This window comes from Poromitra crassiceps, assembly GCF_964638095.1.
Source record: "Poromitra crassiceps genome assembly, chromosome: 2".
NCBI lineage: Eukaryota > Metazoa > Chordata > Actinopteri > Beryciformes > Melamphaidae > Poromitra > Poromitra crassiceps.
Window position 1 is genome coordinate 110,572,403 of NC_139624.1, and position 12,837 is coordinate 110,585,239.

The window sequence follows — 12,837 nt, forward strand, 5'->3', positions numbered from 1 at the left end:
TGTGTGTGTAAGGTATCTGTATCCAGATCAATATGCGCATGTCCAAATTGCATGAAATTCGGCACTGCACTCTATCAGGCCCCCGTAAGTGCACTCCCCAAGTTTGAAGTCGACCGGATGAACGGTTCTCGAGATAAACCACTTCATGTGTTGCTAGTAGGTGGCGCTATGCTGAGTCTTTGTATGGTGTCTGTGTGTGTTTGTGTGTGTGTGTGTGTGTGTGGGGGGGGGGGGGGGGCGTGGTATAGGACGAATCAGCATGAAATGCATGAAATGCAGAACCCTGCAGCAGTTAACTACGGTAGTATGAGTTGTGCCAAACAAATGTTAATATCTCATAAACTGTACATCACATCGCTTTTATTTTGACATTCTGAGTGAGAGTAGCTCAAGAGTTTGGTATATAATACAGTATGCATGTCATTGTAAAGTTGTGTGAACTGTCGCAGTTTTTAAAATGTAAACCACACAGCCGGGGCTAGAGTGAGCACTCAAGGCTGGCGCCGGGTGCCATTGCCGTTTTCCCCCAGTTTGTTTACCAAAATGCTGCTCGGCTGATCCCTCGTATTGGTCCGCCACGTTCGTGACACGATGTGACACAAATCGTGACTGACAGACAGACACCGCCACCCGCCCGCCGGTCCACCTAGGCAATTTTATTATAGGATAGTACTCATACCTGCTGGAAACTTGTGTTTGTGGCGTTTGGTTTGCTGTAAAACATAAACTACCACAAAACGTGTGTGTGTGTTGAGTGTCGAAAGGCTTTGAATAATTATCACCAAGAACAACCAAAGTCTGCAGAGAACGTTCACAGTGTTTGATGATTTTAAGCGGCTTCGAACGCACTAACAAGTGGGAGCTCTCAGTCGCTCACAAGAGACGTGAACACACAACACAACACTCTAGGATGATCATGTAAGAGAGAAGGGCTTGGAAAAGACACGTCAAATCCATAAAAAAAACGCTAAGGAGAGAGGTTTTGCAAATTTTTGCAAAAAAAAAACCACACACACACACACACACACACACACACACACCAAGGTTATTATAGTTTTTCAATTTTCATTCGTGTTTATTTTTATTTTGTTTTGAGTTTTCGTTTTCAATTCAGTTTAGTTTTAATTAGTTTTGTAAAGTGACAATCTCTAAGATTTCAGTTTTGTTCTCTTGGGTGACACCTATGGTGATGAGTGGAAATTGCAGTTGAGATCCAAACTGTTGCATAATTATGTGACATTAGTCAGTTTGTTCGGACCACCCGTAATGCTAGCAGAGACTGGAAAAAGGTATCTTGTTAACAGACATTTATTTACATTAAAACCTTTGAGATGATCACTTTGGGGTTGCTAGTTTAGTAAAAAAAAATTACTTTTAGTTTAGTGTTCTATTAGATTCAGGGGCAAGATTCAAAAAAGTCTAAAAGCCTTAAGGTATCGTGTAATAAAAACTCCACAAACATCACACCATTTAAAAATAATCACTTGGAACCGATGAACAACCATCCACAAAAGACAACTGTTACGGTGCCTCTCTCATATAAGCGGAAGATGTGTGTACCGTAATTGTAATATGTAATTCATAAATTACTGGCTGTCATGGAGGGCGATGAGTTGTATGTTAGCAGGGGAAGTGATATCATATCGAAGAGTATATATTTTGCCCCGGAGTTCACGCTCCTGTCAGGTGACCTGGAGGAAGAGGAGACAGGGTGCACTTTCCGTGCCCCGTCGTTTTTGCTTTCTGTTGTCTGTATATGTCCTGTCCCGTGCCTACATGAACATTGGTAGCGCATCGGCACTGGACACTATCGATTCCAACCGGCCTGGGATGGCAGAGAGCCACCGGCACATCACCTGGACCAGAGCACACCTGTGAGCAGGGTAGGCTGACAGCTTCTCACTCTCTCTCTCATGACAGCCTGCTTTATTATTCTCTGTTATCGGATCATACACCAGCTAACCCCTAGACACGAGAGAATACCAGCCTGAAGGTGAATATTGCCATTAGTTGGGTGCCGACCCGTAACACAACTATAAAAGATGTGTGTCAGTCAGTGTGTTTGTGTCATTAACCAGAAAAATTACATACATCTATCTATATATACGGTACATTTATGTACTCAGGTCTCACTTGAAAATTAGATCTTGATCTCAATGTGACTTACCTGATTAAATAAAGGTTATATCTAAAAGGGAGCATGTGGGCAATGTTTGTTCTCTGTTCTCTGTTTCAATTTTTCACAGATGATGTCATCAGTGATGTCATAATAAGTCACTGCTTATGTCATCAGTGATGTCATAAGACACTGATGATGTTGTCAGTGATGTCATAAGACTGATGGATGTAAACTTAAGGGGCACACACACACACCCGCGTGCATGTAAACTAGGGCAATAACATTTTGTGAGCAACACACACACCCGCGCGACACCCGCGCGCGCCAATAGCGCAGGCGAGGCCACGCAGCAGCCGAGCTTTGGGCGAGGGGAATCGAGCACGCCTAGTGAAATAAATTGACAGACGAAAAAACTAAAGACAAAAAGAAAAACTAAAGACATTTTCTCTATAATTTTAGTTTATCTGATAGTTTTGTAAACACAATACAGTTTCAGTTATAATTTTTTGTAAAGCCTCATTTTTATTTCAGTTAACGAAAATGTCTTTTCACACCTAGTTCACCTACACACTCTCTTTCAGTGGTAGAATATTGCTACACTCTGTGCTTGAATCCTGCTCTCCTGCATTTATCCTGCTCTATTCTCTCCTCTCTATCTGGTCTCTCTCTTTCCATCCCTCTCTCTCTCCCTCCCTCTCTCTTTCTCTCTCCCTCCCTCTCCCCCCTCTCTCTCTCTCCCTCCCTCTCTCTTTCTCTCTCCCTCCCTCTCCCCCCCCTCTCTCTCTCTCTCCCTCCCTCTCTCTTTCTCTCTCCCTCCCCCCCTCTCTCTGCAGCTGATTCTCACATCTGCTATGCGACCTGCCTCATCCTCCTCTACCTCTTCCTCCCCCTCCCCACCTTCCTCTCACCCCGCTTCCGCTCAGGTGAGCCGCTCAGCAAGTACCATTGCATGTGTGTGTGTGGGGGGGGGGGGGACACAAGTTGACTCCAAAATCAAAAATGCATCTTTTTCCTCTTACATGTAGTACTATTTATCCATCTGGGGGAGTGGTGGCCCAATGGTTAGAGAAGCGAGCTTGTAACCGGAAGGTTGTCTGTTCAATCCCCAGGACCGGCAGGATAAATCTGGGTGGGGAAAGTGAAAAGGCAGCGCTTGCCCCTCCCTCATTACCACCACTGAGGTGCCCTTGAGCAAGGCCCTTAACCCCAACTGCTCCAGTGGAGCTGATCAGTGGCCATCAGATCAGACTGTGGTTGTACTGGTCAGCTTCCAGGTATGAATGTGTGTGTGAATGTGAACAGGGCACTCCTGAAAAACAGAGCATTGCTCTCAGTGAGTGTATAAATAAAGGTAAAAAAAAAAAAAAAGATTCTAGATAATTTTGGTGTGAGTTGCCGGGTTTTGGAGATATCGGCCATAGAGATGTCTGCCTTCTCTCCAATACAATGGAACTGGATGGCACTCGGCTTGTGGTGTCTCTTTCTAGATAATCCACAGACCTTATTGTGAGCAGTTTCATGTAGGAACTATTTCATTCCGACCGAACTACACCTGCTGCATGTAGAAACTATTTTCTTTTGACCAAACTACACCCGCTAGTTGCTAGCTGCTAAGAAAATAGTTCCTACTGTACAGTGTACATGAAACTGCTCACAACAAGGTCTGTGTATTATCTTGAGTAACCGCGTCATGATTTCTGGAAAGAGACATTTGCTGTTGAATTCAAATGTGTTTTTGGTGCTTTGAGCACCACAAGCCGAGGGCCATCCAGTTCCATTGTATTGGAGAGATGGCAGCCATTTCTACGGCCAATATCTCCAAACCTCAGCAACTCAACACCAAAACAATCTATATGGATAAATAGCACTACAGGTAAGAGGAAAAATATATTTTTTGGATTTTGTCCAACGCAGGAAAGTGTAATAGTGAAAGTTTGTAGAGTTTGCCACTGTAACATTTCTCTTTTCTCTGCTCTCCAGCTGCAGACTCTCACCCTGAGGCCGCCGCCCCCCGGGACGCTCACCATCCCTCCCTCCCTCCGACTAAAAACCCCCTGTCCCACGGCCCCCCCTCCCCTGTTCCGCCCCCGCGCCCCGCTCTTCCCGCCCCTCAGGCCGCGGCCGCAGCCCGCACAGCCTGCCACAGAGACGCCCACTCGCCACCTCTCTGTCCCGCCGCCAAGTAGGTCCGCAGTGATCGCTAACCAGGGTTCCCATGGAATTTGAGGGCGGGAATCAAGGCCTTGAAAGCTTTTGAAAATATTATACATACATAGACATGGGTTATTGAAAGTGCTTTAATTTATATATTTTGTGCAAGAATAGAAATTGAAGTTACATTTTTTTTACTTAACGTGAGAAGCCTCTCTTGTTGTCTGTGAGCTTCTGTAAGTTCTCATAAAAATTCTCAGTCTTGTAACGGTAATTCCTGATCGGTGTCTCAAACTAGAACTATGGGTCCTTGAATTTGAGGGAATTGGGCTTGGAAAGTCCTTGAAATGTCCTTGAATCTGATGTTTAAGAAGGGGTGGGAATCCTGGCTAACTACTGTGTTTGCCTGTGCAACATGTTACATGACAGGAACAATTTATTTTCCTTGTTTATCTGGAAAAGTCAACAGAGCAAGCTTGCTGTCAAAGTCAAAATACCTGAAGATTCTGCCAATAATGCAAACATATAAATATTTATCGATTACCTGGAAAAATTGGTGTTGTCCCAATTATGTTATGGTTATGAAAAGCTACATGGATACAGAGACAAAACCCAAAGTACTGATAATGTGCTTTAACCAGCAAATATTTGGTATGTTTTATAGAGAAAAGTCTAAAACCATTAACCAATTACAAAAATTATAATCCATAAATGTGCTTTCTTTATCCAGGGACAGTCGACCGGTACAACCACAGTCTAACTACTGCTGGTCACAGAGCAGCTGGGGGTTCAGTGCCATGCTAAAGAATACCAGCAGTAGTTATTGAGTAGTTCACTTTCTCCACTTACATTTTTCCAGCTGCTCCTGGGATTTGAACCGGCAACTTTCCAGCTTTGAATGCTGTGTTTTTCTTTGTCACCTCTTCTCTCTTTCATTACATTGTTGTCCCTTTTCCCTTCCTTGCTCTCTCTCTCTTTCCTCTCTCCCTCTCTCTTCCTGCAGCACTCTATTCTCCGGTGCGAGCCGTCCCTCTCAGACCCAGACTCCACTCTCCAAACGGCCACAGAGCGCCGCTGAGACAGAGCTTGACCTTCCAGCCAATCGCTGCCGCCCCCGCCGGTCAGGCCCCTCCCATCAACAGGCACCTGGCTGCACTGAAGAGCTGCCCGCTACCCCAAACCACACTTGTGCCCAGCCAATCCCACCACGGCTCATTATCTATGCCCAACCCCGTGATTTCGCCTACTTCCCATTTTGAACGGTCGCCGTCGGCAGCGAGGCAACTGCAGATCATCGCCCTCTCCTCGGGCCGCCAGCCGCAGCCCGGCACGTTCGCCCACGCTTCGGTCCAATCGGCACCTCCCGTTGTGGAATCGCCTGAACTCGCCGGCCAATCGCAGAGAACGTCCAGCGGTGAAGACATGCTTGCTCCTGCTCTAAACTCGTCATTGCCAAAAATTACTTCTCCCCTGCCTTTGCCTCCTTCTCTCCTGTGTCCATCCTCCCCTCTCAGTCAAACCCACTCAATGGTCCAACAGGCGGAGAAGCAGAGCCGGGCGAGGGAGAGTGATGAGCTGAGAGAGAGAGTAATGAGGCAAGGGGCTGGGGAAGAGGCAAGTGTCGGGAAAGACTCAAGGTCGGAGAGAGACGACCAAAGAGAGCGAGAGAAGACGAGTGAGGAGAAGCAAAGGAGACTTGTGGCCGAGGAGGAAGCTGGGAAGGAGCAGAGAGTGGAAACGGTAAGAGAGGAGGAGCGGATGGAAGTGACCGAAGATGCCCAGAGGGAGAGAGAGAGGACAGAGGGAGGTGAGGAGGAGAAGAAAAAGGAGGTAGAGGAAAAAGAAGAGATTCCCATGGACCAGTCTGAGAACCTGACCACTCAGGTTTTCCAGAACCCAGAGCCGAACCCAAAGCTAGGAGCAGTTACAGTTCAAGACTCTGCCCCCGCAGAAACTAAACCACTTCTGGGTCTAATCCCTGTCTCAGACCCTGTCCAGATTCCAGTCCCAGAGGTTTCTGTCCAGAGTCAGAGGCTGCCGGAGCCTCACAGAGACATCCAGCCAATCAGCCAGGAGGATTTCTGTGAAAATATGTCGACTCAGTCCGACAACCAGTCAGGTACCCCTAATATACAACTGTAGTTATGAGTAGACTGGAATCGAGTAGAAAGAACACAATTGTTTGTAATGACTGTGGACAGTGGTAAAACACAGAAAGATACTAATAATATACACACAAAAAGAACAAAATTGTTTAGTTTTGTCATTTCCACAGTGATAAGACAAAGAAGCGAAGGACTTAATATTTTAACATCAATTCATTATCAAGTAATTAACTAATTATCACATTAATTTTGAGACATTGAGTATCATTACCATATCCACCTTATTTTTGAATGCCCCGCTGTATAAAAAGATTATGGGTGCAAGGTCCGGTCTAGAACGTGACTGATCTTCCACACTATAATAGCAACTGGTTGTTAACGTTACTAACAGAGGGTCTGCGGTACTGAGCGCATTTCCTCGTCAAACTGACGGTGAAAAAAGTTTGCTTGTCACAAAGAAATAACACTCGTTTGACAACTTATTTAAAGGAATGTAATTATGTTATCTATCACATCTGCTAACCTGTTGCTCTGAACAACTCGGGATATTTATCGCAGAGATGTTTGGCCAAGCTGGACGTGATTGGCTCCCTTCGCCTGCTGTTTTGAAACATTGTTTTTACGGGCGATGTTGTGTCCGTGTCAACGTAATGGTGGGAGGGGGCTGGGAGGATTATTACACCGGAAGAAGCGTCCATATTTCACGGGAGGCATCATGGCAGCGAGGAATAAGATGGATACAAACCAGACCATCAGTGCTCAGCCTGGCAGCCTCAGTCAGCCTCTTCTCTGCATCCTCCATTGTTTCTTCTCCTGGTGGATCTGGAGGGAAAGCTCCCCCTGGTGGATCTGGAGGGAAAGCTCCCCCTGGTGGATCTGGAGGGAAAGCTGCTGGATTGGGAAATAAATTGACAGTGATATAGAGATGTTTAAAAATGATACATGTAGCATCATTAATAAACCACAGTGATAAATTAGAGACCATCTTGCGATTGGATCACACCAGACTTAAAACAAATGTGGGCTGGCCTGGGGCGTAAGGTGTGTGTAGGGGGGGTGGGGCCCTCATTGGCCCTTGGCCCTCATTTTAATGTCAACTACACACCAAGTTTCATGACTGCATCTTGCACAGTTTTGGCGCTATTGCGGTCGCAAAATCTGTCCACAGACAGACATATAAACACCTGGCAAAGTACTCCAAACCGTTTCTGTGGTACTGTAGTTCTCGCTACAATCGGTGTCTCTAGGACCACATTTTGCCTTGATCACAGACAGACAGACAGACACACACACACACAAGGTGAAAACAATACCAGTCACATGATGTCGCGGCTGTAAAGTAGAGATCATCTTGCAACTTAAAACAAATGTGGGCCAGGGGCGTAAAGTGGGGGGCCTACTCTACTTCTGGCCCCCTTGCTCAGACCACACTCATCTTCGAACGCCTTCATTGTGACCTCAACTACACACTTGTAAAGTTTCTTGACAGCATCGTGCACAGTTGTGAGGCTATCATGTTGACAAAATGTGGACCTGGGGCGTAAAGTGGGGGTGCCCTACTTTCAGCCCCCTTACTAGGACCACACCCATCTTTGAACTCACTCAGCCTTCATTTTAATGTGAACTACACACCAGTAAAGTTTTGTGACGGCATCTTGCACAGTTGTGACACTATCGTGTTCACAAAATGTGTCCACAGACAGACAGACAGACAGACAGACAGACAGACAGACAGACAGACAGACGGACGGACGGACACCTGGCAAAGTACTTAACTGCTTTTGTGGTAGTTCCTGCTAGCTACAATAGGTGTCTCCAGGACCACATTTTGGCCATTACACACACACAAACACACACACAAACACACATACATACACACACACACACACACACACACACACACACACCACAGACCACATTTTGGGTGGGGGAGAGACAGACCATAAACATCTGAGGAATAAACTGATAGTTATATGAGGATGACCTTTCAGGGGAAATAAATGAACAAGTGATTGGGTGCACTGAAGATGCACCAAACTGAAGGTGAAAACAATACCAGCCCCGCTGTTGCAGCTGTTAAATATAGAGAAAGATGGTAAGATTGTGCAGGTGAGATGACAACCACAACTGAATTCATTCATTCATTCATAACCAATTATTCATCAAACATTGTCAAAATTGCATCTTTCAATTGACATCATTAATCAATCAATCAATCAATCAATCAATTAATTCATGTGTAAAGGCACAATGTACATTGATCAACATTCAAACATGTAAATATACCCCTGAGTTAGCCAAAAGGCTAGTTTTCATCGGGAGTCCTTTTGCCCAGTGTTGATAGGCATCAGAATCAGACTTGTAGCTGCATCAGTTTATGTTTTTGTTTATGTCATTGATTTCTTGTTTATGTCATTGATTTCTTGTTTATGTTAACACGTTCACTGCCATTGACGAGATATCTCGTCTTAAAAAATCCAACGGTTGACTGCCAATGACGAGATATCTCGTCTTAAAAAAAAAAAAAAAAAAAATTTGACGGTGGGACGTGGATCAACGCCCCCCACGTCTCCTATAAAAATATTGGAGCCACCGAACGTGTACAACCCATTCCACCGACCCACTAAGTGGCGACAGTGCTCTCCAGACTAGAAAAAGCCGAGCCAAAACTGCAGGGGAACGCGCGAGGAAACCATTCTCTCATACTGTAAAATGGATTGGCGAAAACGCTTTCGCTTTCGCGCATTATCGCGCTGGGAGCTGGCGGTGGGGGATTGCAAATTTGCATAATAGATTATGCGTGCAACACACTTTGAAACACCGGCCGAAAGCCCACAATCGCACGCAGCTTCATTCCAGCTGAGCTCACAACCGAAACGACTCATGCAGACTCGCCCAAAGAGCAGCCGCCAGCAGCCAGGCAGCACAGACAGGCAGAGCCTCGCTTGTGACAAACGCTGCAAAGCCACCAGAGACACACCCACGGAGGGAGGAGTTTGAAGGAGAGGGGGGTTTCCTGCTGCTATGGAGGAAATTACTGTTCAAAACTATTGTTTAGATGTCTGACGTCTTACGCCAAAAATAAATGGTTAAAGTGACTGTTCTATCGAATTTCACAAAAAGCCATTTATCTCAGAATAAATTTTCAGACGCTGAAACCATGCTGTATTCTACTGCTAATGCCTACATAACTACTAACTCTACAAACTAACTCTTTTAGACAGAGAAAGCACACATTCTATTAGTTCTTTTGAGATCATTTGTGTTCACAAAATCTTAGCAGAAAAGAATCCTCGGCTCTTGAAAGATGAGCCAGAATCCTCAAAAAAAAAACTTTGCAGAACCTACCTACAGTATAGACCAAATCAGCGGGATGTTTACATTTACTTCCGGGTACCCCTGGGTCCACACATTATAATGGCGGTGAACGGCACAAACTGACATGTTGAAGACAAAAACAGACAAAGAAGACAAAAATGGTTCGTCCATGTTGTGTTGTTGTTTAATATCATTCATAACAACACTTTCACTAACGTTAGTGGAGACCAGACTAGCTAATTTACCTGTTGGACCAGACCAGAGTAGACTTGAAGCTTATTGTTTATAAATTAAATTAACGTCGCATCAGTAGCTCTGTCTGTAACGTTAACGAGTCTGCAAAAAAACAGCGAGTTTGACAGACAAACAAACGTTATTAGCTAGCTAACACTACATAAAACAAACACAGAAGAAAGGCTAGATACGTCGGACAAGCATGTTTACCAACCGTTTAACCATTTAAATTGAAAGTAGTCGGCCGAAAACAACGAGAGGGTTTGACAGCATTTATTTGACAACACGCACATTTAAACCTGCCGCCTTCCCCAAGTGGTACCCGGAAGTAAATTTGTTTACATGGTGACGTCACGGTGATTTGGTCTATTGAAAAAACGGCTGGCAGTGAATGTGTTAACTTATTGATTTCTTGTTTATGTTATTGATTTCTTGTTTATGTTGTTGATTTCTTGTTTATGTTATTGATTTCTTGTTTATGTTGTTGATTTCTTGATTGTCCATATTTATCTTTTTTCTCTAACGCCACTTTTCTCTCTGCCTCTCCAGCTCTGTCCAGCCTCTCCTCTCAGTCCCCGCCCTCCTCGCCCTTCATCGTCCGCTCAGCAGAAAACCCACCCTCACTCTTCCTCGCTCAGCCCGCCCACCCGGCCGGCCTCAGCCTATCACAGCGCCAGCCCGAGAAAGACAACAAATCTGTCGACCGGCCAGAGCACCTGACCCAGACTGAGGCCGAACGCCTCGGCCAATCATTGGAAGAGGAGTCTGAGAGCTTCGGCCAATTGGACGGCGGGCCCTGGACGTCGAGGGCGTGGCCTGAGGGAAGACAGGTCCTGACTCACCTGGTGGAGGGCTTCGTCATCCAGGAGGGGCTGCAGCCATTCCCTGTACGGACACACACACGTGTGCGCACACACACACACACACACACACACACACACACGGACATGGACATGCACAGATAGACCCTAGGTGGTGCTCAAACACCTGCCCTTTTGGCCTCTGACTGATTAGTGCCCTTTTTGCAAGACACGTCCACGGCTGACATTAGCTACTGTGTTTCAGAGGCTGTAGCTATATTAGCTACTGTGTTTCAGAGGCTGTAGCTATATTAGCTACTGTGTTTCAGAGGCTGTAGCGGGCTGACATTAGCTACTGTGTTTCAGAGGCTGACATTAGCTACTGTGTTTCAGAGGCTGTAGCGGGCTCATTTTTAAAGCTAAAGTGAAGATACTGGTATCATATGAAACTAGAACAGAGGTTCCCAAAGTGTGTGCCGTGGCAATGTGGTGTGCTGTGACAATTACTGTCCAGGGGTGCAGCAGAATCTGCTCGTTTACCTCATATAATAATAATAATAATAGGAGATATATATATACTGTATACAGTATGTATATATATATATATATATTAGAGATGTAACGATATGAAAATTTCACATCACGATTATCGTGACCAAAATTATCGCGGTTATCGTATTATCACGGTTTGTTAAAATGTGCTGAAGATGTTCAAAAAGTACTAATACACTCACAGAAATAATGTCACCAAGTTTTATATTGAAAACTCAGACCCCAAAAGGATTGATACACTCACTGAAATCGTTTCTCCAAGGCTGCACGTTTGCATCTGGGAGCCGGTTGCCAAGTTTGGTTGATGATGGACAGTATTTACCATGTTTTTCAAAGCACAGTAACCATGGTAACCCGGTAATCACGGTACCACGGTTTTAATGATAGTGAAAATTTGAAACGGTACGGTTATCGTAAGGAATTTTATCACGGTTATCATTAAAACCGGTTATCGTTACATCCCTAATATATATATATATACTGTATATAATCGGTATGACATCACACAAAAAGTGTGATGACACGTGTAAACAACTCTAGTATAGAATTGCGATCAGAGTTGAGAACCAGACGATGGCTTCCGCCCCTGGGCTGAAATCTCTATTAATGGAGGACCCCTTCACGAAGGTGGCGTCACGTTGCTCAGGAGGGATGAGGAGCGGAGGAACATGAGACGAGGCGCAACAGCCAAGATTGTGGAGGTGTGATAAACACCAGAAACTTGAAAGAAGAAGAACAACCATGTCTAGAGTGAGACCATCCAACTGTGGAAGAAGAAGAATTGTTATCAGTGATGTCATAAAGCCTTCCCTGCTGAGGTTATAATTGGATGACTCTTGCTCATAGCCCAGCCAATAAAGCCTGAACCTTCGGCAACAACATAGAGCATCGACCAAGCCCAAGCCATCGAGTCCAATAACAGCGGGGCGTAGCCACGCAGGTATTGGACTCTGTGTCTTCTTTATAAGTAATTATGAGAGCGAGGGGTACCCTTTTTTTTCACTTGAGCACCTTCCCCCCAAAATGTCTGTGAATGTGACTGCACACACACACACACACACACACACACACACACACACACACACACACACACAAAGAACAAAGCTTGACTTCAAACTGTGTAGCAATCAAATCTGACAGGACAAATATTGCCATGTGTATTTGCGTGCAGGTGAACCGCTCATCCCTGCTGGTTGCAGAGCAGGTGGGCGGACCACAGGAAGTGAATGGGACCAATGGGAGTGAAACGCTGCCTGTGATGGACACGCTGGAGCGGACTGAGCATTGCACCGATTCAGACGAGGAGGAGGGAGGAGACACAGAAGACCCCGACACCAGTGAGAGCTACTTTCCACTTAAATTAGGCACATGACCAACCGGCTTGTATATATATATATATATAGCTATATCAGATTTCAAAAGTGTGTTTGATCACCACCAAGTCTTGAAAGGTTTGGGAATTGCGAGTGATATTTGAATAATAAGCTTCTCTTAGCAGACAGTCATATCATTATCAAGCCCATGAACCCCTATCTCTTGGCACTTTCTGAACCATTTT

General features: G+C 45.2%; 1 protein-coding gene across 1 annotated transcript in view; it reads left to right on the forward strand.

The window, feature by feature from the left end:
* Positions 1-12,837, forward strand: part of LOC310795767 (polyhomeotic homolog 3) — a gene marked incomplete at both ends in the record, with an annotated part of 38,036 nt that overhangs the window by 10,550 nt on the left and 14,649 nt on the right. Inside the window, 5 exons of the mRNA XM_083657842.1 lie at positions 2,953-3,042; positions 4,100-4,301; positions 5,274-6,389; positions 10,477-10,814; positions 12,451-12,616. Of these exons, the coding sequence (XP_083513968.1) occupies positions 2,953-3,042; positions 4,100-4,301; positions 5,274-6,389; positions 10,477-10,814; positions 12,451-12,616 (1,912 nt within the window). The remainder of the gene's footprint in view (positions 1-2,952; positions 3,043-4,099; positions 4,302-5,273; positions 6,390-10,476; positions 10,815-12,450; positions 12,617-12,837) is intronic.